The 24,539-nt window shown below is 41.3% G+C and overlaps 3 protein-coding genes across 3 annotated transcripts in view; 1 reads left to right on the top strand and 2 right to left on the bottom strand.

The window, feature by feature from the left end:
* Window positions 1-116: 116 nt before the first annotated feature.
* Window positions 117-2,296, bottom strand: atp6v0e1 (ATPase H+ transporting V0 subunit e1). Its single transcript, XM_034544287.1, is given in 5 exon segments — window positions 117-425; window positions 673-796; window positions 1,539-1,555; window positions 1,557-1,587; window positions 2,054-2,296. Coding segments are annotated over 4 exon segments (246 nt in total). The 5' UTR covers window positions 2,158-2,296; the 3' UTR covers window positions 117-425; window positions 673-702.
* Window positions 2,297-6,574: 4,278 nt separating this feature from the next.
* On the bottom strand, window positions 6,575-9,618 carry rpl26 (ribosomal protein L26). Its single transcript, XM_034543909.1, has 4 exons — window positions 9,550-9,618; window positions 8,717-8,888; window positions 8,484-8,627; window positions 6,575-6,740 (listed from the first exon to the last, which is right to left on the bottom strand). Exons 2-4 carry the CDS (start codon window positions 8,882-8,884, stop codon window positions 6,669-6,671), a joined length of 384 nt encoding a protein of 127 aa, XP_034399800.1. The 5' UTR covers window positions 8,885-8,888; window positions 9,550-9,618; the 3' UTR covers window positions 6,575-6,668.
* Window positions 9,619-10,326: 708 nt separating this feature from the next.
* ppp2r2ba (protein phosphatase 2, regulatory subunit B, beta a) overlaps window positions 10,327-24,539 on the top strand; it is a 37,399-nt gene continuing 23,186 nt past the window's right edge. The window contains 1 exon segment of the mRNA XM_034543263.1: window positions 10,327-10,709. Coding sequence (XP_034399154.1) covers window positions 10,631-10,709 — 79 coding nt within the window. The 5' untranslated portion in view covers window positions 10,327-10,630.

Genomic DNA, 24,539 nt, shown 5'->3' with positions numbered 1-24,539 from the left:
TTATCTTATCTACGATGAGATGACACTACTGACTAGGAAAATTAGGTCATAACAGTAAACACTTAAAAAGGTGAGCTCATCTAATAGGCAATACAATTACAAAAGTTATGGACCAGTGGTGTTGATTATTGGTTTATTAACAACTACCGAATGCATTACAACCATCACTAACATGAGACAAAACAAGATCACGTCAAACACACATCACAAGGCACATCCATTCATATTAACAACAGCAATAAACCAGATATACATAACATATAAACCAAACCACAAGGGAAGGTTGTTTTAATTTAAAGTAAAGCACACCCAGTGAGATCTCTCAGAAGTCCTTTGGGAAACATTTTGTACAAGGCACCAGTGTGGAGGATCACTCAGTAATCACACAGGAGTCTGCGTTTAAGGCGATTCAGTAGGAATGATCTCTGCATGAAATAAGAAGAAACATCTATTGGTATACAGCTGTGTCAGGTCCCCCCCACACACCCCTGCTGGCAGAAATGACAATAAACAAAAGTTCTAGAAGAACAAACAACAATCATACATTATTGATAGGCTACTACTATTGATAGGCTACTACTATTGATAGACTACTGCTCTCTATGAGTTGTATAAAAGACACAACATTAAATGTAGGTTCAATACTTTCCTCTTTCAGAGGAAGAAGTTTACCTGCATGGTCAGGTGTCCCAGAAGAGTAGATTACTGCCAGTGAAGGTTCAGGTACCAGATGATCTCAGTGGACAGAGTGGGTCCAAAAAGTGGGTTCAGCTGGGCCAGAATTGCTATCAACCAGCTGAGGGACCAGAGAGGATATTAAGATCACGTTTGTCAATACAGAACGAAAAAAAAAACTCATCTAAAGCTCAGTAATGTGGATCATTTCTTATTCTCAAATTATAATAAATAAAATACAATTCAGAGCCACAGTTTCAACATCAAACTAAGGTTTTTTGGGGAAATAACTTCACTTGGCTCCACTACTCTGCTCTTTTGGCCATCTGACATGCAACATGACACCTTAGGCACACTTGCACCTAATTGTGAATATAAATAACTTATCACAAGAACCGAACTACTATATGGATGCATCACTAACTGCGATGACAAGCTTTGTTTTATTAAGACAATAATGTACACACATTACTTTGGCGTAAAGGAGGATAAACAATAGGCTCCAGGGTCAGCTATTCTAATATATATGATGTACATTAATGTTGCAGACAAATATTATGTTAGAAAATAATAATTATGAAAAACGCCCATTACAGTTTTCTAAAGCCCAAAGACAAAGAAAAGAAACAAGTCGTTACATTTATAAAGTTTGCCATTTTTGCTTAAAATGTGCTCAAATTACATAAATGATTTATGTTAATTGATATAAAAAAATAAATGGCAATCAATTGTATGGCAATGGATTAATCATCGATGTATATATTATAGACTAGATTCTTACTGGGCCTTATGTTTGATTAAATATGGTATTGGTGAACATGCTTAAAGACATCCTGGAGCATTTCCAGGCAGACACTACTTACAACAGGTAGCAGCAAACCTGCAGTCAACACCAGCATTGTGATAATCACTCTGTGGATCGGGAGAAACATGTAAACGTGATCAACATTAATACATAAATGGGTTTAAATGCACCGCAGATTTATAACATAGCTCGATCTCGTGACGCGAGTGACACACAGGAAAATAAGGGAAGTTTCCCTCTGCACATTTTCCAGAGATGGAGTATATTTACATTGATAACTTAATATATGGGAACAGACGATATAGATGTGTAGCAGCCAGATGTCAAAAAGATTAACAAGTGATAGTCGGCTTCAGTTAGCTGACGATAACTTGTTCTTCTTAGCGACTTACGTTCGCCCACAAAGTTGACATTACATTCATTCCTCAAGTAACGTGGACACGTCGTCGTTTCTTTTTAAAGTGTCGCCACTTTGGAAGCGACGCAGCGACTTGTATCCGATGAAAGTCACGAGACAAACAAACTTTTCCTCGCAGCTGGTAGCCGGAAGCTAACGCGAAGCTAACCGCTCACCCTCTGTTGGGTCCTTTGGGGATGAACCAGGGCACCACTCCGCCGACGACGCCCCAGAACAGGGTCACCACGGACATGGCGATCACAAACCCGAGATCCGCCATGGTTCGGCCTTCCTTTAAAAGCAAGAACACCTCACAAGTACAAACTTTAGACGACTTCAGTAACAGACCAGCTGCCAGACAGGATCCGCAGAGCAGCGCATCACATGACCACGAACCAGCGAGGAGGAAGTCAGACGCGTGTGGACTGACACGGACACATCTGGTTGAAGTCCGGACCGTCGACGGGGACTATTTCCCTCTGTAACTCAGCGAAGTATTTCATTTTTTCATTTACATTTAATGGGGAAGAAAAAAATAGTAAATTAGCTCGTACAATATCAATATCGTACTTTTCTTTTGGGAAAGTTCAGTCTGTGGTAAAATAGCGCCACCTATCGGTCATTTGATTAAATTACAAAATGACTCGTACCACACAAGCAACGGTTCCCTGCTGTTAAAAACAATGTTGCTAAAGATCATTTAAATCCGATTTTAACTGATACATATATATAATAAAGTATCCAACTATTTATATTTGAACTTCCCCAGTTGTTTACATTAAAACAATTATTTGTTATGTATTACAAGTTTACTGAAATGCAATGTTGAAATATAAAAAAGAGACATTGTTTTATTTAATATGCGTTAAATCGTATACATTTCCACAACAGAAAGTGAAGCATTGGATGAAACCAGGGGGAACATTCAGGTAAAGGTTTTTATAGAGGATTTTGTATGTATTTTAATTATGAGATAAAGAGTCATAATTATGAGATAGAAAGTTTAAAATATGAGATACTACTTAAGGTCACGGCATGTGCCTGAGGGAGACGCAGCAAATGGAACAGGAGAAGCCAATATAGGAAATAATTAATTTTGACTTAAACATTAAAAAAACCCAAAGTTTGGAAGAGCTTTGTATATATCTGGTGTCGCTAATGCAGGTTGTTCACTGTTACAATTGAATGCACTTGGCCTAAAATGAATAAAGTATTACTTAATTGTAAATTGATGCCCGTGTCATAGTGTACTTTACAGTTACTTTCCTATAGAACAGGTACACACCTGGTTATTTTATTATACAAACTAAATGGCCTTATGTTATTTATCTAATGTCTGTCTCTATGGTCGCGTGTTTTCAATGAACCCTTCATGAACCCTTTCTGTAAGTCAGCATTAGATGCCGACTTTGTCAAATGCTGCGTTCACACCAAAAGATCAAAGATCCCATGCAAAGTCAATGCAAAGACACAAATGGATTATCATACACAATATACTGTCTTACTGATATCATTTTTGAACCTTTTCAAAACAAAACACAGCTGTCAGAACTGTCCTCAAAATAGGAGTTTGGTTTCTTGTACCCAACAATGAGCCTGTGGCCTCCATTGCCCAGACAGTCAGCAGTGTAAACTGTGAGAGGGACTTCTCCACCATGAGCAGGGTAACAAATACTTTTCACAAGGGGATTTGCTGCTTTAAGCTATCACTATTTTAAGCTATCAGCTCTCACGTTTAAAGCCAAAAGGGTGGAAGAACCAGAAAAGAGAGTTTCCTAAAGGACAGTACAAAACAGAACTGGATTGAAAAGCCTGCCCTGTTGTTTCTTCCAGGTGGAATAAATGCAGAGGGGAGCCACACCGATTTTCACATTGATTCATCAGACTTTTCATTAGATAATAGTATCACTCTGGGAACTGTATGCAAAGATAAAGTTAGCTCTCTTAGGTTTCTATTCAGTGTGTTTCCCTTCTTTACACCACAGTTGACCCAAAGGATAAATCTAGTTTGCACATTATCATGTGGATGCTTTAAGGATAGTGGAATTGTACCTTTAACACAGAAAGCCTCTCTGGGATGGAGGACTCTGGTCTTGATACCTTGCCTCTCTCAGGAACCGTCTTTTGGATAAGAGAGAAAGAGTGAAGACAATTTATTTATTTAAACCATTAATTAAACCAGGTGAATCCCATTGAGATTAAAAATCTCTTTTTCGAGGCTGACCTGGCCAAGACAGGCAGCAACATAAGAAACACATACAACAACAAAAAAACACAGAACAAGACAAGTTAAAAGAAACTAAAAGTTAACAGACAGTGACATAACCAAGTTAATTTAAGAAACATTGGCATTTTTGGGAACACCTGCCTCCATTGCTTTCATTTTATATTTAAAACCAGTAAGTGGAATTCTTTGATTCTGCAACATATTCCAGGATGAGGGTGCAGAGTACACAAAAGCCCATTTTCCCAGTTCCGTTCTGGTTTTTGGGACAGTGAGCATCAGGAAGTCCTGAAGAAGTATTGTCCCACACTTTTCTTCATGATGAGGACCATTTGGGAGCAGACCCAAGGATTGCCTTATAAATGAAGGTGTACCAATGACAGCGCCTACGGGTGGCCAAAGCTGGCCATCCTACCCGAGAGTATAACTCACAGTGGTGATGTCAGAGCTTTACAGTTGGTAATGAACCGCAGTGAAGCGTGGTAAGCCGTGTCCACCATATGAAGACAGTTAGCAGAGGCATGCATATAAAGAATATCACCATCGTCCAACACAGGTAAAAAAAGTAGCAGCAACTAATCGTTTTTTTTTACATTGGTTGAAAAAGCACAGCTTATTTCGAAAATAAAAACCCAGTTTTAACCTCAACTTTTTCACCAGGTAGTGCACATGTGGCTTAAAAGTGAAGGAGTCATCAATCAAAATACCCAGATATTTATAAGAGTCAACAACCTCTATTTCACTTCCTTCAAGAGTTTTCCGACATTTGAAAACAACATAAGTTTTGTCTTATCTGTATTTAAAACAAGTTTCAGTTGAAATATAGTATTTTGAACAACATTAAAGCTTTTTGCAAAAGATCAATTGCCTGCACAAGAGTTGACGCACAGTAATATATATCACAGTGTCATCAGCATAAAAGTGACAGTTAGCGCCCACCACATTTTGGTCCAGATTATTTATATGAACAGTAAATAAAGGTGGACCTAATACAGAGCCTTGTGGCACACCTTTACAGACTGTTGCAATATCAGAGGATAGTCCCTCATACCTGATGCACTGAGACCTATTCTCCAGGTAGCTCGTGAACCAAGCGACCGCTTGTTCAGAGAGCCCTGAGCTGAGGAGCCTCAGCCTTAAAACATCATGGTCAATGCCTTTGACCGATCAAAAAAGTATTGTTCTTCATCGTGGACAGATTCTTGGAAAACTTATTCAAGTGTTTTCTGAGGAAAGTATCATGGAGGATGACGTTTACTTTCAAGTTATTCTTCCTGATGGAAAGCTTTAAAATACCATGGATGATGGTTGTGTTTTAAGGGATGTACTGTTTGGAAATACTTTTATGTAAATCTCCCCACTGCAGGACTAATAAAGGAATATCTTATTTTATGAGCAGTGCACTATGGGAAATGGCTTCAAAATGTACTCACGTCATGATTTTGGTAAAGAAGAATGGGAAAGCGTAGGATGAATAATCCCATTTGGCTGGCAAAAAAAGAAGTGCCTTTCAATAAAACGTCTGGAGAAAGCCGTTTTGGTTTTTGTGGAGAGCGATCTTGTGGACAAAGTTCTATAAATCAGACTATGAACAAAACCTTCTGTAAAAACCTTTAGAATATTGATAGTAATGACACTTAAGGGTTTTGTGTTTCTAAGTGGAGAATTCTGGCATAATGTCTGAGAAATAAAAAAATTAGAAAAAAGCCCTATATTCTGTACTATACAAGTACATATAGAAAAACACTTCCAAGTGATTCAGGTATTTTTTATTTTATAGATTTGAAGATGCAAATTATGAATTATCTATAATGCTAATTGTTGGATATATCCCAAGAAATACAGTAAAATAAACACCTAAATATGTATTTTGAATTTTCTTTCCACTAAGCTGAACAAAGACTGAATGTTACGGGAGCAAAATAGACAAAAATGTAAGTCAAATAAATCTGCATCACTTGAGCTAATGCGCCGATACTCCTTTTAGTGTGCGACCATAAAAAAATATGATCACGTCAGCGACACATTTATGAACCCACCGGGAGCATTTCAACCAAGAGGCCAATTTCAGTGAAATGTATTTTTTATGCAAATATCACACCGGGGCCTTTGTATTATCTAGCCAGCTGAGTTTTGACATCTTTACACCTCGAACTGAAGAGCAGTTTATCAGATTTCATACTTGGATTCTCTGGAGAGCAAACTGCTGCAGGCATAATTTATAATTCATAAAAACAGTTTCCTGCACTGGATTAGAAGCAGTGCACTGCCGTGTTGCGTTTGTGGGCTACAAAGAGACCGTTTCAAATCTTCTGACATGTGATGTACATACAACAATCTTGGTGTAAAAAGTACCAAAAACAAGGTTTGCACGTTATAAATATACATTTCTTCGCGGCCAAACATAGTTGACACCATGCAAAGAGAAAACCTTACCACCTCCACAACTAAAAACCATGACAGACAAAGTATGATCCATTTATACAGTTTATTGATAGCAAAAGATCTTTTTCACTCCTGCATCTTCTCAATGGTTTCCTCCTTGTATTTGCCCTTCTCCTTTCCCATCAGCACGAGACTTGGCCTTTGCGCTCGAGGATCTTCTTGCGGTCCTTGTCCAGCTTTAGCCTGGTGATGACACACCTGCAAAAGGAAAGAAAGAAGGTTGTTCAGGAAACGACATTTTGGTAGAAATACATCTTTTAACCTCAAAGTTACGCCCACAACACATTTCCTTATAACGAGACACATTGCAGAATATAGTCATCAACATTGTAGAAGGAAGTGTCTGGATTGACCAATACGTGGGGAGCAGACCGGGAGACGAACACCGGCTGCGGTCAAACCACCCCAGACTGTCAACCGGAGGAAAACCAAGATGGAAGCTAAGCTAACCCCACTAGGACTGAGGGCTATTCAACTACCCAATCTGATCCTGGTTAATGTCTGTTAGCCGGAAAGGTCAGGCTAACCCAGCAACGGGAGGTTGGTGACTCAATGATGCTTGGTGCTCAAACAGTCCAAACTGCTGGACAACGTTCCCCTGATGTCTAATTCTTCATGTTAAGATGTTGGCCATTAATACACAAATATAAGCCGGCTGTACCGAACACAACTAGTTTTTTTTGGAAAATATTAAATTAATGAAATACAAGAAAAAGTTGTGGTAGGGTCCAAAAAGCCACACTGGAAAAGCACAAACGGAAGGAAATTTAAGTTTGCTGCAGTGGGTTGAACAATAAGATCGTACAAGGCAATAGTTTATATCCGATATCATACATCTGCCTCAGTGGGCTTTACAATCTGTTAAGCATACAACCCCCCTCTGTCCTTATGTTATTAGTAACACTTTAAGTCTTTAAGTGAGCCAACAGGCATACCAGGACCTACAACCTAAAGCAGCTAAATGGAACGCAGCAATCAATAATTTCATTATTGATACCTGTGACTTTTCTGCAGTGACCAGTCAAGATATCTTGTCAAACAGGCTTCTCAAAGAAAACTGAGATGAGTAGTGCTCTATTGCGTAATATAATGAACTAAGGTTTCAACTTTTCTGGTGAGTATGTACACCCCATCTTTAAATTACTGCTTACATTCCCTACTATCATAAAACTTCAGACACTGAAATGTGTGATGTTAAACACGTTTCCTTAAATATTATATTCTTGACTTTCCTGTATTCAGACGGGTTTTGAGCAAAGTAATCTTTTCAATCTGACAAGTTAATTTGTGTTATATCACTGCACGATACACTTAGTTTCCTAGTTATGCATGGTCGTTAAGAGAGGTCATGTCTGGAATTTGTGATTTAAATATTGTAGACAAATGGGAAGAATGTACCGAAACTCATTATGAAGTCCACTGCAACTCCATCGCAAATTACTGCCTCAGACCATCACAAATTTAAACCTTTCAGTGTTATGAACCAAATAAGACTGTGTATTGCAAGTCTTTCACCTGATATAAATTGGGTTAAAAATATGAAATAAAGTGAGGTCCTCCATTTTATGTCTACTGGTAAAATCAACACAATTGTTCTGCCAGTCCCACTTCTATTGCAGTGCTTTTCAGAGCAGACATACAACTTGTAAAGCATAAATTCAAGCAAACTTCTCCATTACTTCTAAGAACATTAGATGGAACGTAGCACAATTCTCCTCAGGGAAATGGTGTTAATCACGTCAGTTTGTGTAACACGTTTTGTTACTTCACTCAATGAGATGTCAAATGGGAACAGAGACACATATCAGAAGGATGAGTGTTAAACAGCCAAAAGGTTGCGATTCTATTAACTTTCACAGTGGAACCGACAGTGTTGAATAATATAACATTGTACACAGGGGGCGGCACGCCAATGTGAGGATATACACAAGGGATCTCACCTTGCTCGGGTGGATGCCGACGTGGACTGTGGTTCCGTTGGCCTTCTCTCTCTGCACACGCTCAATGTAGATGACGTACTTTTTCCTGTAGACCTGGACTACTTTGCCAATCTGCTGGCCTTTGTAGTGTCCACGGACAACCTGTGTGTGAACAACACAATCAAGTCAAGCATGTGCAGCATACTCTTAAGACACTTATGGCACACTTTCAGCAGTTCAAACTACAATACCTGGACTTCGTCATCTTTGCGGATGGGCATGGACCTCACGTTGTACTTCTGGCGGAGCTCCTTGGACAGGGGAGAAGACATGATCTTTCTCCTGATGTGTGAGGGGGCATTGAAATGCCTCTTGCGGTTCTTGCGGCGGGAGGATGTTACGAATGGATTGAGCTTCATGATGCTGAGCACAAAAAAAACACAGGTTATTAAACAGTCGAGGACTACATCTACAGGATAGACAACATGCGGTTGTTGACAAGTCACTCCGAAACTGGTGAAAACGTGGCTCCTGCAAGCGCAAGGAGCAAATAGATGCTAATCTGCAAAGAGCCAGTATCAACACGTCTGAGGAACTGTAGTTTCTCTGCACACCTGAACCCTAAAGAGTACCGAAAATCATTGTACTACACAAACAACTACGCTCCTGGTCTGCTAGCGGTGTGCTAAACTAGCAAACAGGATGCTACTTGATTAGCACAATACAACCGACGGACAGGAGCGAACGCGTTTGTGTACCGACAGTAAGTCGGTAACACAACCGAGCGAGCTGCAAACTACACAGAATAAACATTAACCGCGAAGGAGCCGAGTGAGAGTCGCGAGTACCAAGAAACGAGCGCCGTCACTAGCCGGAGCCGACATGCGGAGACTGGGACCGACCAGGGGAAGCAAGTAGAGAGGTTTTAACTAGCCATCTATCATCAATATGGGTTCAATAGTGGCCGTCGTTTAATGGAGACAGTGTTCACGAGGTGTTTAGACGTTTACATGGATACGCAGCGACATCGAAAGGAGGATGGATGGCGATAACTTTAGTGAAATAATCTGCCAGGAAATCTTACCCTGCCGTTCGCTCCTCTAAGGCCGGCGGAAAAGAGAGTCACAAAGTACTTCCGGCGGCCTTAGTTCACACTCAAGTCTCGCGAGATTCATTCAGAATGGAAAGAAAATACACACTTATCGCAGTCAAAAATAAAAAACACGAGCATTTACCTTTTTATCATTAATATTTCAACAATGTTGCGTGTAGTGATAATAGTTGAATTCGAGTCGGGATTTTAAACAATTTCTTACATTTTGATAACAATAAAAAAACAACGTTTTATGGTATGACATTATCACCACACGTTAAAGTTTAAAGCATTAATTTGACCAGAACATCTTTCACTGGTATTATGATTTGATCACTTTTTATGATTATTATGATCACTGTTTTTTATTTATATTTGATTGTTTGCCTCATTATACTTTGCTGTCCATCCAGATGACCACAAGATGGCGCCAACACAATCAATCAATAATCTGTTCAGCTGGAAACAAGTTTTGTCTGTGATTCATCAAGTTATGTCCTATGCTCATCACACACAGTAAACTACTGTGTTTTACTCTCTGCGGTTTTCCGACCACTTAGAATATATTATTTATATTTATGGATGATAGATTTAATAATTAACAGTTCAGATTCATGCGGAAACAACATACTCATCTATAATAGCTTCTTTTTTTTTTTACTCCAATAAACTGGCACAGACACGAAGGGTGTGTGTATGTGTGTGTGTGTGTGTGTGTGGGCGGGGGGGTTACACCGGCAGACCACACATACATTGACCTCCCTTCGGAGAGGACAGAGACGAACAACTCTCTTCACGGAGTGAGCTGCGGACACGGAAGCGTGAGGTGCGCTGACATTGTGCGCTGTTTGCTCCCCGGGCGGCGCGCAGTTTCACCGGAGCCTGCCTGCCTGGCTGCGCTGTCTCCCTGCGGAAAGTGATGCTGTCATAGCCCCCTGCGCCGCGGACAGAGAGCCTCTTTCCCCTCCCGCACCCCACCGGTTCCTCTCTGGCTTGCTGTCGCGGCGGCAGTGCGGATGTGGAGCCCAGCAACGCAACGCTCTTCACCCGTCGGCAAGCATCGGAAAAGAAGATGAAATGTTTTTCCCGTTATCTCCCGTACCTCTTCCGCCCTCCGAGCACCATCCTGTCCTCCACTTGCCACACCGAAGGTAGGGTGGGACGCCGAGGGGGCTGCCGCGGGCTGTGAGTTCATGCTTACTTTGAGCGTGTGACATGAATGTTTTCTACAGTGGGCCTTTGCATGTGTGTTGTCAGAAGTTAGATTGTCCAGTTGTGCGGCTGCTAACCCGCTGCAGATGTGTGTCACAGTGCAGGAAGTTGTCACTGGCCGTTCTCAAATGTATAGATGTGAGAAAAGAAAGATGCAAATAATCTGAGAGGATGTGATTGTGTGTGCGTTTCTGGGGCAAATAGCCCTCCTCATTGAACTCTTTTTGCTTTCCTGAGAGCTGTCGACACACAGGCTTACGTCATGATGCCAAGAGAGGACACTCAGTTTGTGTTTGATTTGCATGACAAGTATCACCCTTTCACACATTGCTTCCAACTCGTATCGGGTGGCAATCGGCCTTTCCGAGACACAATCAGACTTAATTCATCTGCAATTCACTCAGTTCAGAGGGTGACATTTCCTCAAAATGACCAACACAATAAAACCCTGACCATGTCAACTCACCCAGTGTATACATAGTCATTGTGCTGAAAATGTACATGAGTTGAAATGTTGAATTGTCTGAACTGACCGATGTCGAGACAGCAATAAATGAGTTCATAAGAGCTGGTCCATTCATCCTTCTGATTGTGCTGTCAGGCCGGGCGGCCCAAGAGGGTCCGGGTGTTTGTATTACCAGCCATTTACTAGGTCATAATGTGGAGACGGAGCCACTGCATTATTTAGCTTTGCACGGTCGTCTTCCTTCCTGTGCAAGCGCTGCCCTCAGCCCCCTGGCACAGGAAGGAAGACAGTGTACAGTAAAGTATGTGGTGGCCACAGTCTGGGCCCTTCACAGCCTGTAGAGCTGACCTATATACTGTATGTATTTAGTAAACAGGAGGAAGACAATGAAAGTCATGTATGCACTCACTTCCACTATCCTTTGGGACACAATTGCTCTTGATTTGTAAATATATTTTATTGACACAATATTGAATACAGTGTCAAAAAGATACCATGAGCTTGACAACAAATTGGAATTACAACAAAAGAACGACAGAAGAGAAAATACATTCTAAAATAAATATATAAAATATTTTATTTACATTATGTAAATCTCAAAGTGTGTTAGTTAATTCCTTAAACCTTTTGGGGTTGTGGTCTAAAGAAGAAAAGTCTTAAGGGATTAACACACTTGGAGGTTCAGCCAACAATGTGTTAATACAGGACTAAGTAAAAGTGTAAAACATTAAAGAAAGTAGTCTTTGTTTTCGAGTTACTTGTGACAAATTGTCCCGATGACATGCTGCAATCATCATAACAAAATCAAAATATCATCCTTAAGTAGCTTCTAACTTAAAGCATTGTCTCCATGACGACTGAGCCATCGCCATCCAGAGAGAAAGAAAGTGAGATGTGGTTGAACGTTCTGGAAAAACGGAAGTAAGCGCAGCTTGAGTTAAATCTTTTTTTGTCAAAGTATTTTCGCTCAAGCGTGATGTTGCTCATATACTGTATGTTGTTTATATTTCTTACCATGTTAACAGCTGCTTATGCTCTGGTGAAATTTGAACGATGAATACGCCACACCTTTTTATACATACACGGCCAAAAAGATTCTTTGCCGTGTCAAATGTTGAGATATGATCGTGGAAGCCTTCAGGGTGAGGCCAACAAACACAATCTTCCTCTCCGGCTCTCCTCGCTCTCTCTCAGACTCTCTCTCCCTCTGCCTGAGATAAGGGAGTGTAATAGAGGAAGTGATAGATCAGTAAACATGGAGCTGCAACGCATCACAGTGTGATGCATGATCCTGGGCTGCTCTCTGTGTGGAGAAATGTGGAACTGTGGAACTGAAGAACGCAAGTGAGAGACGATGCATTTCACGTGCTGGAGGCCGGCAGGGTGAGATGACCTTGGAAATATTATGTCCGAAAATAACAGAGGCCATCTCATCTGCATGCAATCTACTGTTTGTGTATGTGTTAAAGAAATAGCAAAAAGTCGAAGCCAGTAAATCACTTCAACGCGTGTTTGCGTTGCTCGGCAGGTCAGTGTTTGTTTATGCTTGTGTTGGCACTTCCTTCCTGGACCTTGTTACCGCGCTTCGCCCTTCCATAAGACCCCCTGGTCCTCGAGGAGGCGTCAACGAGGCCCTTGTTTTTCCTCTCATGCAGCTCCCTCCTCCCTTCAACATTTCCCAGCATTCATGTCCGGCCCAGCTGAGCCGAGATCACCCCGGGGAAGATGAGTATGCAGTTACCATGTTGGCAGAAAATACATTATATAAGCCCTGTGCCGGACCATATTGTGTGTGTGTTTTTTTTTTGTCTTTGTTTATCTGGACCATTGTTGAGAGCAGTGTGCCAGCATCAGTCAGATTCACCTGGGTCCAGTCTCTGAGGGACACACAGACAGCTTTTCACGGACTTAAATGTGTGTGTTTGTGGTCGGGTTCCACTGTGAGTTTTTTTATGTATGTGTGATGGATTCAGTCTTAAAGGTTTCTGAGGTGGGGGGGGGGGGGGGGGGGGGGTGGGGGGGGTGGGGGGTTGTATGCGTGTCTCCAGCTGACACCTCGCCACATCTCACGCTCCCATCAATCAACGCAGCCAGTCCCGCCTCAGATTCCCTGTCTTCCTCCTTCCTGTTCCTGTAGAGTCTGAGGGCAACTCTGGCGATACATTATTTGTTCGAGTGTGCCAGGAAAAAGCAGAACAGAGTCGTGAATATTTAAGATTAGATGTGTTCCAAGAAAGACTCTGATCAAGCGCTATAGTTGACAATTGTCTTGTGGTGTGTATGTCTTTGCATTTTGCAGTTTTACCCGGCGATATTATTCATAAGAAGAACAGCAAGCTTGTCATGGCAGCGCCTTAGGGGGACTTCTGTTGGCATTTAGTCAAAGCATGACATTGAATTGAGGAGTTCTGTGTGTGAGGAACACAGCGTATGCTGGTGTGTATGTGCGCCGTTATCATACATCCTGCTGTGTGGTTGTTATCCTGACAGACACCCACTTCACAGCTCAGAACACACTCCTCGTAGTCGTCCCGTTCTCACATGCCGCCGGGGACAAACACCCTAAATACACTCACCCACACATGAGACACCCACACACTCGTACACGGGACTGTTCTGTTTCAGCTTGGTCAGCTTTTCTTTGCAGAGGGTAGAAAGACGGGAGAACACCAAACAAAAGGGCGATACAAAGTATACCAGAGAGAGAGAGAAAAGGTGTCAGTCCTCTTTATACTTTAGCTCCCTGACAAGCAAAGTAATCCTTAAAGGGGTTGGCTACTCTGAGGTCGTACTATACCATATAGTTGGTAGATTTGCAAGAGAAGGAGTATTACATCGAAGCAGCAGAGGCAGAGATATCCTGACTTTTAATCTTGAGTATGGGACAAGCTCCAAAAAACAACCTACATTTCCCATAATGCAACCCAATTGCTTTTTAGACCCTTTTTGTTAATAGTTGGCCAAGCAAAGATGACATCGATATGACATCAACGGGCTATTTCCTCAGAATTTGAAAAGCGTCTCCAGAGCCACAGTAGATATTATACAAAGGTTTTCACAGGCTGAATATCAATGACAAGTAAACTTAACTTGATGTGTAAGATGCTTCTCTAAAGTGGAATACACATTCTGCTCTGCTGAAGTGCCCTTGAGCAAGACACTTTCATGACTACTTGCCTCAGGACTTCTGCCGCAGAGCTTGTGGTGTAGTTGGAAGAAATATGTTTCTGTTTTTGTAATTTTATATTTATTTATACATTTCTAAAACAAATGAAAAAGGGTTATAATAAGACAGCATGTCAAGGAGCCACATGAAGCACAATGGTTCTGTATACTAAACTAAAGTTGTTGTAATGCTGTAAAGTTTAAAGCTGCATGAATAAATCATTTTATATTAACATCAGATCAATAACTATATGTAATAAAAAAGGTTTCCTTTGTAGTGACAAACATACAAAGAATTATCACATGACTCTGCCATCACCCGGAGTTCTATGGAGGAATTTAGCATTGTTCAGTTAATTGTTTTGGTTTTCCGACCACCAACTAACAAAGTAAGCAACAAGCTGGTAAATAAAGCAACATTTTAATTAGCACATAAATGGCAGTTAGTTATTGCAGTTTGTAGTTTGGCTTTCTGGAAGAAATGGTACCTTCTTGATTCTTGTTGTTCTGAGTTTATACTCTCATGGTTGAATGCACTTATTGTAATTTGCTTTGGATAAAAGTGTCAGCTAAATAAAAATGTAATGTAATGTAAAGGTAAACCCTGGAAAGGTTGCAGGGCTGACATGCCATATCAACTTTATAAAATGATAATATGCATTGTGTTTACAGCTTGTTGTGATGCCCCTAATTGGTCCAATTATCAATGAACGCCGGTTTAAACGACCATAATGGCCATGTTTTCACTAAGTGATGCACTAACCCTATAAACTGGACCGGTATCTATGCCGTTATTGACCTTACTAAAAAGAACATTTATCAGCCAGATGTGACCCGTCCAGTCCACATTAAGTGATGTGTTCGGACTCACAGTGGTCATAAGATTGGAACAAAACAATGTCGTAACAGTCTGATTGTAATGTCCGTTGACCCTAAAAAGCATGCAGGTGTATGCAGCTGGTAGACCTGTGTGGTCATCATCAGACCCCTTATGTTTGTCATGGTGGGACTGAGGCAATTGTTATAGCCTCGTGGTGAAGCTCCTCACTGGTCTGTGAAAAGCAGCGGTTTAGTGACTACGTGTGTATTATTGCATCAGACATTTGCATTTCTGCAATATAGCGCGTACACTCCGGGCTAACGGGGGGAGTTGGTAGTGACATTGGCATTGCCACATGGTTACGTTAGGTGTAAGATTAGACATGGTTATGTATAGACGGTTAGAGGTGGTTATAGTCTAGCTTAAATTCAAGTAGGGTTTAGTATGGTTAAGGTCATGCTAATGCCATGGGGGGAAAGTTCCCAGCAGTTTGGCTACTCTCCTTCATTTAGCTGTATTGCCACGTGACAATAATGGTCTTATTGGTGAATTACTCTGTTCTATTCAATAATTTTCACACTGAAATGAAATGAAGGGGAAGCAGATGGCTACCTGTGGTAAAGGACGTCATCATAAAAGTCGATGGTGAGCAGCAAAATGGGCTAAAACGTGTCCTTTGAATCACGCTAGTTGGATCTCAGGAGCTCATGCACGGATACGAACCTGGCGTCATCTTGCAATGCGAGACGAAAAACAACCATAACAGACCAGCCACTTTCTGATACGGCACTAATCCGCAGTATCACATTACCTCAAACACTTCCTGCCACGTCTCCACGGTGAGTCTCCACGGTGAGTCTCCACGAAAAACAAGGAACGAAGCGTCGGTACAGTATCACTGAGACTCCCTTCACACCGACAGCGTCGCAGGAGGCAGTGTATCATTACAGCACAGTGACGCAAGTCTCATTCACTCCCTTATCACTGTTTCACAATATGTCAGCACCAGTGCAAACGTTTCACCTGTGGGCTGTAGCTCAGCGGTAAGCCTCAGTGTTCCAGCCCCATGTGTTGTTATATGCCACCGACTATACTCCTGTTGGGAGCTGTAGAGGCAGACAAAGAGGCTCCTTATCGAGCCGGACTACTGGGCCTTTGCTCGTGCTGGCAGACTGCAGCACAGAGACAGAGACAAATATTGGGATTGGAGTATATATATATATATATATATATATATATATATATATATATGTGTAGATCAGGATGGGCTTCCTCTCTCTCTCTCTCTCTCTCTCTCTCTCTCTCTCTCTCCGCCCATCTGTCTCTGTGGTTTTCATAAAGGATCCCGATGGGATGAGTGAGGCAGGTTTGCACTGGTGCAATAAAAGCCTTTCTTTATATCCTGGACTGCATCTTGTATTAATCGCCTCTAACAAAATAACAATTCAATTCAATTCAGTTTATTTTGTATAGCCAGCAAAACAGCAACTGACAGAATATTATTTCAATGGGATGAATGCTTTGATGCGGTGAACCGACCCTATTAGTTTCGAGGCAACAATGGTTCGAGCACTCTATGCTTCTATGTTGGTCTCTATTCTTATTTTGTTTTTCATATAAAACCTAAATGATCAGAATTAGACAAACACAATCTAGGTACAACAAGTGCTCAGCATACCCAGGTGACACATGGATGAAAAGCTTTTCTCGTTTGTATCTGAGCCTTTTTAAGTGAATTTTAAAGAAACAGACTATACTGTAGCTTGGATGAAACTTTAATAGGTTTGTGCAGCAGCAGCAGAGGGGGTATACAGTGGATAAGAACAAATGGTGCTGGAGATGGTAAAACAAAGTGTTACAGCAATATTTAGATATTTGAAATAATGCAATAGAAAGATAACAAGCTTTTTATCTTCAGGCAGATGAAGATTAATACTTATCTAGATCAGCATGTGTACTGATTGAGGGTATATACAGAATCGTCCAGCATACTTTGACTTTTTGTAATTGGAAAGACTGACGAGTAGCTCGACTGTTTTGGCCTTTGGGTTTCGGAGGAAAATAAATGGATTACAAGTGGGGCTTAGGTTGGGCTTTAATTTCTACAGTCTCCATGTCTATACAGCTAAAAATGTTGTGATCCATGGGAAGTAAAAGCTGAAGACAGAAGGAGGCATTGAAGAAGTTCACAACTCTTTTTGGGTGTGAGAATGAATTAGTAACACTTCCTGTGAGAACTGTGGTCGTACTGGACAGGTCCCGGATGTAAAAGTTAAGTTGGGAATATGATGCAGGATGTTCCTGATCAAGAATAAAGAAGCTGATAGAAGTAAAGCATGTGCTTTCAGGAGAGTGGAGAAACAGATTTGCTGGGGGGGTGGGGGTTATCTCAGCTGCCTGTAGAAACCCAAACACATCCTCAGGGGCAATGGCTGTGATCCAATTAGGTCTTGCTTTAGGTGCTCTTTTAAAGTTTCCCAGCATAGTTTTTCAATATCTCTCTGAAAATAGCCGTCAGTTTTTGCAGAGTCATCACATCCCTGTTTGCACACTATAACCTGAGTAATGGGGTCGATACGGAGTAGGGATCAAACCAAAACAGTCCGGAGCAAAGATGGCTATAAATAGAAAGCTGTTCATTGGGAGTTTGTTGTGTTTTCTGTCTGTCATCAGTACCATGGGCAGAGTACAGTGGCGTGTGAGAGAGAGGCCACATCACTCCTCAGGCCATACTGCTGTGAATGCTTTAACTGTTCAGTCTGAATGGTGTTCTCCACACAAGTAATGACACTGGATAAATAATGTAGCCTACTGCTAATGTATGAGGCAGCAGCAGTACATGAAGTACCAGTCTGCCTCTGACACCCCTTCGCCCTGTGTGAGCACACACACAGTATAAGACAACTCTGAATGGATGGATGGCACATGAGGAGTCATGAATCAGAAAACCATGTCTCTGTCCGTCTCGTCTTTTTATATTGATGGGCATTTCTAGTTTTAGGCACAATTTGTGATAAACAGCGTCTACATGCAGCACATTTATTTATACCGATTTAAACTGCGAGCCTCACCTTATTTTCAGACGGCATTGTTATGCAGGAAAGGAAGCTGGTGAAGTTCCCCTCTGTGAACCTTATTAGTCATAAGGCCTAAGCTAGTATAATAGACGGTAAACTACCTGTAAGATTCAGGAAGTAGTGCCTAGACCCAAAAACATGCATCCAGTTTCATACCGCCACATGTGACACTTTTCTTTTTTACTAAGCTTCAATTTATATCTTCTGTTTTTTGTAAGAAATAGTTTTAATCATAAACTCTGATCCAGATATATTCCATCTATACTGTATGAAAACAATCATTTGCCACTTGACAATGTAGATTCTTTAAACAGAGACTTCTCCGGTCTAGACTAAAATAATAACTATTTGATGTATTGCTATGAAATATGGTACAGACTTCATGGTCCTACCAGCATAACTTGTAATACATTTTGAATTCCCTGACTTCTATATGCTATCCATCATTGATTGGGATTCCATTGTGTCCAATAATTTGGTTTATGCCCAAATGCCTATAAAGCTGACTACAGTCATCTTCAGCTGTACTGCTAATTAGCAAATGTTGATTATACAAAACGGTATGTTATGATGCATGTTATGAGAATATGTATTATCACCAGACTCCACATTTAATGCAAATATCTTGCCTGCCTATAACTGACAATAATTAACACAATGTACAATCATTCTGATTTAACATAAGTAACTAAAGCATCAAGGTACTGCAAACACAAATAGGTCTAAGAGCAAGAGTGCAGAGGTCTCACACCTGGACATCCGGTATATAAAGGCTCCTCCCACTTCCCCCTCAGACAGCTGCCCCTGCAGACCTGCTCTTCACAACACCACTATTGAAGTACTGCAGTCATTTAACTCATTGTATGAGAGAACAAAATGTTTCCTTATACCTGATTGGATACTAAACGTATCTAAAAGTAATTTATGTTCATTTCCATAGAATTTAAGGCATAGTCTTTATAGTTTAGCATTCAGGCTCATGCCTTAAAAGTTTACTTTTGTACACAATTCACACGTGAATTTTACAAGCTGTGATGCTGAAAAACATCAAGCCTAGGTGTGTGTAACTTTAAAGATAGCAGCTGAAAACTGAATTAAATTAAACAAATTGATTTGGCATGGAGCCCAGTTGACCAGCTTTGTCTCACTGGAATTTAATCAGGTTTTAATTCCCACCACTGATATTGTAAACATACTCGCGTCTCCCTCGTCTCCAGTGGGATTATGCAGACGTGACTGAACGAGACTCTGTGGGATCAGTACTCGACGTATTCACAGGCAGCCTCCAGAGACAGAGACTCCTGTGCTAATTTCAGTCAGAGGTCAAGGACTCAAAAAGGAAAGAAATGCTGATTTTTGTCACTTTCCATCACAAATTAAATCTAATAAATCGAGTAAATACTTAGGGTCAACAATGTATGAAAATCTTAGTCTCAGTAACATAATGAGCTCGAGGTCATTCATTCCAACCTCTACATAAACCAGATAATTATCCCTCAACATTAAACACCACAACAGCCATTACAATCAATAAAGAAAGTTACAAAGTTACAAATAATTGTGATTTTAGAGTGTCAGATTATGTGCAGCTAAAATTATGATTAGATGAAGGCTGATAAAATACGGTTATTCAGAATAACATTAACCTGGCATTAATTAACCTCCAACAGCCGTAGTCTCATTGTAACTTAAAAAGGAGTCGATAAGAACAACTTTGTTCCCATTCTGTTATATAAAATGTGCTTTGTTCAGTTGGTTCTCGGTGATTAGCTCCCATTGATCTGACCAAATGGCTCTGTGACCCACCTAAATGTGTTTGGAGGCCTGGTGTGTGACAAAGTACAATGCTGAGCCGAAATTAGATTTCCCACCGGCAGCCAATTTAACGCTCGGAAATTACTTACAGTAGATGTTTTTGAGGGACACGGCCTGGCTCGACCGGGCCAATCTATCAAGGGAACCATTAAGTTTTTCGCTATGGTTTGTAATGACCTACACATTGCCTCATACCAGGCCTCCTCAAAGTGACATTGCGCTCAGCTGGTTTTGTTGTAGACAAAACTGGACCCAGACATAAAGCAGCTCAGGAGAGCACTATCATTACGGAGATTTAGACGGCTGCAGACATTCGGGTGTATTTCATTGAGCCCATCTGGCCTGTTTGAAAGTGTTGTGCTGATTCTAAGAGAGGCGGTCAGGCGGAGGAATAGAGAGCGTGATGGATGGGGTGATGGATGCAGGGGGAGGGGAGAAGATGAGAGTGCAGATTTGGGGAGGAAAGGAGCTCCTTTCCGGCAGCGTTGAATCTCAGGCTTGGCTGCGGCACACTGCTCTGCCTGTTTTCACACCAAGCACTCGGCTCTGGCTCCTAACCAGCCCTGACCAACGAAATGCATTTGAACCCATGCACATCCCACCCGCACACTCTCTTTCTCTCCTTGATATTTTGGCTTCCCCCTCTCTTCGCCCTCTTCATCTTTCTGACTCTCATTCACTCCTTCCTCGCTCTTTCATTTAGATTGTTCTTACCTTCACTCTCTTCATCTTCACCCCATTCACCTTTTTTTCCCCCTCAGCCTTCCGGTACTACAGAGGGATGTGGGATAGAGCAAGAGCGTCCAGGTTTCCATAGTGATACTTTGTATCCTGATGTCATTAGTATTGATGGTGTGCAGCAAGGCCAAGCTGTCCTGGCACAGGGGTTGTTTACTGTTTACCCCAAACTTAAAACATTCCCTGTGAGATTTCTGTGTATCTGTGCATGTGTGTGTGTGTGTGTGTGTGTGTGTGTGTGTGTGTGTGTGTGTGTGACATCAGAATTGAGTCTGTCTAATTGTTTCACATTCAGATAGGGAGGGATAACGATGAATGACTAGGCAACAGGTAGAAAAAAAGTGTTTAATTTGTGATTGTCTGATGAAAAAGCACTCTGTGTGAAGCACCGTGGTGTGGTTCCGGTAGCTGGATTTGCACCAGGGAGACGATGGAAATGGCTGTTTCATGTAGAAACCTCCCTTCTGTATGCTTGCTCACTGTATGATTACTGAAGCGTGTCTGTCGAGCACAACAGGCTGGCTGCTTCACTGGCTCGTCGGTCTGAGGACATCTTATGCCCACGTGTACGACGTCATATGTCATACGTCTGTGTCGAACACTCTAACTGTGGGGCTGCTCCCACATTTCCACCTCCCATAGATTGTTCAGCTCAGAGCTCTCCTGCGGGCCCTCGGCAGGCAGGTTGTTGCCAGTGTAATTAGTTCTGCTCGGTGTCTTAGGCCAGGGGTGGACAAAATATGGATCCCCATATTGATTCTGTCACATCACATGCAGCGAGAGCATACATTGCTCAGTCAGGACACATGCACAAACATGAGCTTGTTTCTACATACAGAAATAAAAAACCTTCCGCATCCTCCTCTGGTGGTCCTTCATCTATGATGTCATGGTTTAAGATTGTCTTGGGATGCAAAAAACGCTTCCTGCATTGATGGAAATGTGAACTGAGCCTGATTATGTTCCTATTTAACTCACTGCCAGTTAAGGTTACATATTATTGCCAGAAAGTATATTACAATATTTTTAGAAAGAAATTGATAGGGCTGACCACACACACACACACACACACACACACACACACACACACACACACACACACACACACACACACACACACACAAACACACTTACACTTGCACATTCTTTATCTCAGATAAATCAAATACGTACAGTTGCAGCCCTTTATGAGAGACATGATGTTTTTGCAGTCATTAAAAAGTTTGTCTTTTTAGATCTAAAAGTCCCTTTTGTGCTCCAATTGAGGGTTCTTATGTATTGTGATTGCAAATGTAATTTTATTTATCAGCTCTTACTCTTGCATATCCACAAGTCCAGTTTTGTTGGAGTTCTATACTTTGTGTTGCCTTAGATTTTGAGTTTTTGGAGATCCTCAGAGTTTACCAAATACGCCTAACCCTTCAATGTAATTGGAATCTAATCCCGACAAAGACAGACACTATGCGTGTGAGTCATTCTGTATATTTGACAGGCTGACAGCTAGTTCTTGGCCAAGACTAATGCATGTTTTTCATGCATCATATACAGTACGTTGATCATATTACCCAGGTTTAAACATGTAATATTCCATTTTGCCAGATGGTGGTGCTCTAAGATCAGCTCTTTTAATGCTGAAGGGAGGTTGTGTATGTCAATACCCTCAATTGAATTTACTCTATGTGTATGCATGTATGTATGCTGTACCATCTTAAGCAGCGATACATAAATGGGTTTACCTTATATACACAGCCGTATACTTCATAATGTAGATGTATGAGAAGACAATAGATCCCATTAAGACTTTATAATGCAGACAGACAGCACGATAAGCACAAAGATGGACAGACCACTTTTGCCAGTCACTCTCCCCACACATGTCAGAAATGGTGAGTCCCTGAGGCTACTTTGCAACAGAGATCCCTAATGCCAGATCAATACATTGAGCAATACAAATTAAGCCCAGTTCAAATGAGAAACTGTCTGGGTGAGCCAAGCGACATGTTCCCATTAAAACAAGTTGCATGAATTTATCATCTCAGTGGTAGGGCCTGATCCCACCTTAAGCTCTTCTTCAAACGTGTGTGTGTGTGTGTGTGTGTGTGTGTGTGTCTAGAGGAATAGCGTGGATGGACAGCTTGCCACCCTGGTGGCAGCTCAACAACAGTCTATCTGTGATCCACGCTGGCAGCTGCTCTGCCAAATGGGATTTTCCTGGAGATTAAAGCCTCTAAGTGTGACACGCTTGCATGTGTTTGTCTTTGCTGTTGACGGAGTGCGTGTGAAGACTATTGTAATAAAGCTCTGTGTGCTTGTGTTTAAGTGTGTGTGTGTTTAAGTGTGTGTGTGTGTGTGTGTGTGTGTGTGTATGTGGGGTTCTTGAGCCGAGGTGCACCGAGACCATGTTCTGTTGTCACATGGGGCTGGTTGGAACATGACTGAACTCCCTCTGGCCCGCTGTACGCAGGGAAAGGGACTGAACACATCAGCAGTGTGGTCAGATCCACTGCTGATGTGTTCTCATGAACCAATAACCCTTGTTGTATACATCTTTCTTCTGAACATAGCTAGAGTGGATGGATGGTAGTGAACACAGTGCTTTTAATGTGTGTCAATTGTTCAATGTATACATTTTATATTGAATTGTATTTAAAAGCCATGGTCGTGGTGTATGACCACAAGCAGATGTCCATCAGCCTCATCTGTGCTCTCTGTTTAATTAATAAATGTTAGCATGCTAACATGATATCTGTGAAAACATCAGCATGTAGTCATTTAATTGTGAGCGTGTTAACATGTTGGCGTTAGCATTTAGCTCAAAGTGCAAAAGATCTGCCGTCTCAATGGATTTTATCATTTGAATTCTTCAGTCGTTCTTCAGTCGTATGATATGTAGCTAATTCAAAATAGGAAAAGGGAACATTGATAAAATCAATCAAAAATTCCACTGTGCTATGACAATAATTTCTGACAGTATCTACAATAGCACATAAAGACAATGTCGTGTCTCACCAAGCATCATATTTAAATTGATGTGACTTTTGGAATTGGTCCACTTCCTGACACTGCCATTAAATTAGTTTTTATTTGATATAAGGCAATTACATTTGTTTTATTTAAATGTAGGACTTATAGCTATCGTAAAAGATCCTACGGATGCTCATGGGTGCTGTTACAATATCATAGGAGTTTTCCCAATATTTTATTCAATCTTTCTTTCGTCTATGAAGCAGTTAAAACTGAGCTGTGCTACATTATACAATATTAATAACATTTTACGCTTGGATTTTCCCTTTAACCCATTTTCTGTTTGCCTCTGCTCTGTGAAGAGCTGTCCGCGGTCCTGAACATAAGCTGTGCATGGATCCCTGGTCATGTATGGGCAGGTGGCTTTGTAGTCGCTCACTAACCTGCTTAACCTACTTTCTGTCCACAGAGAGGAAAGTGCTGCACGACAAATATTGCATACTTAACAACACACACAGTGTCCGTCCAAGCTTTCCAAGCAGCATGGACGATACTATGCTTTGTTGTATTTCTGTAACTTTACCCTAAATGCATCACTGATCATTTCCGCAATGAAATCCAGCTTTACTCCGAACATGAACTCCTCATGTTCGGCCCATTAACCCAACTGGTAGAAAACGTGTTGGGATGAGCTTGAACCTTCATTGAGATGGATATGACCAAA

The sequence above is a fragment of the Cyclopterus lumpus genome, chromosome 10, assembly GCF_009769545.1.
Source record: "Cyclopterus lumpus isolate fCycLum1 chromosome 10, fCycLum1.pri, whole genome shotgun sequence".
NCBI classification, from domain to species: Eukaryota; Metazoa; Chordata; class Actinopteri; order Perciformes; family Cyclopteridae; genus Cyclopterus; species Cyclopterus lumpus.
This window is presented reverse-complemented; position numbering and strand designations above follow the sequence as displayed.

Coding starts and splice junctions, on each gene's coding strand:
- rpl26 (XM_034543909.1), bottom strand. CDS start 8,884: ATGAAGCTCAATCCATTCGTAACATCCTCCCGCCGCAAGAACCGCAAG. Junction 8,628..8,716: donor GCAAAGATGACGAAGTCCAG/GTATTGTAGTTT, acceptor GTTCACACACAG/GTTGTCCGTGGACACTACAA. Junction 6,741..8,483: donor GCATCCACCCGAGCAAGGTG/AGATCCCTTGTG, acceptor TTTTGCAGGTGT/GTCATCACCAGGCTAAAGCT.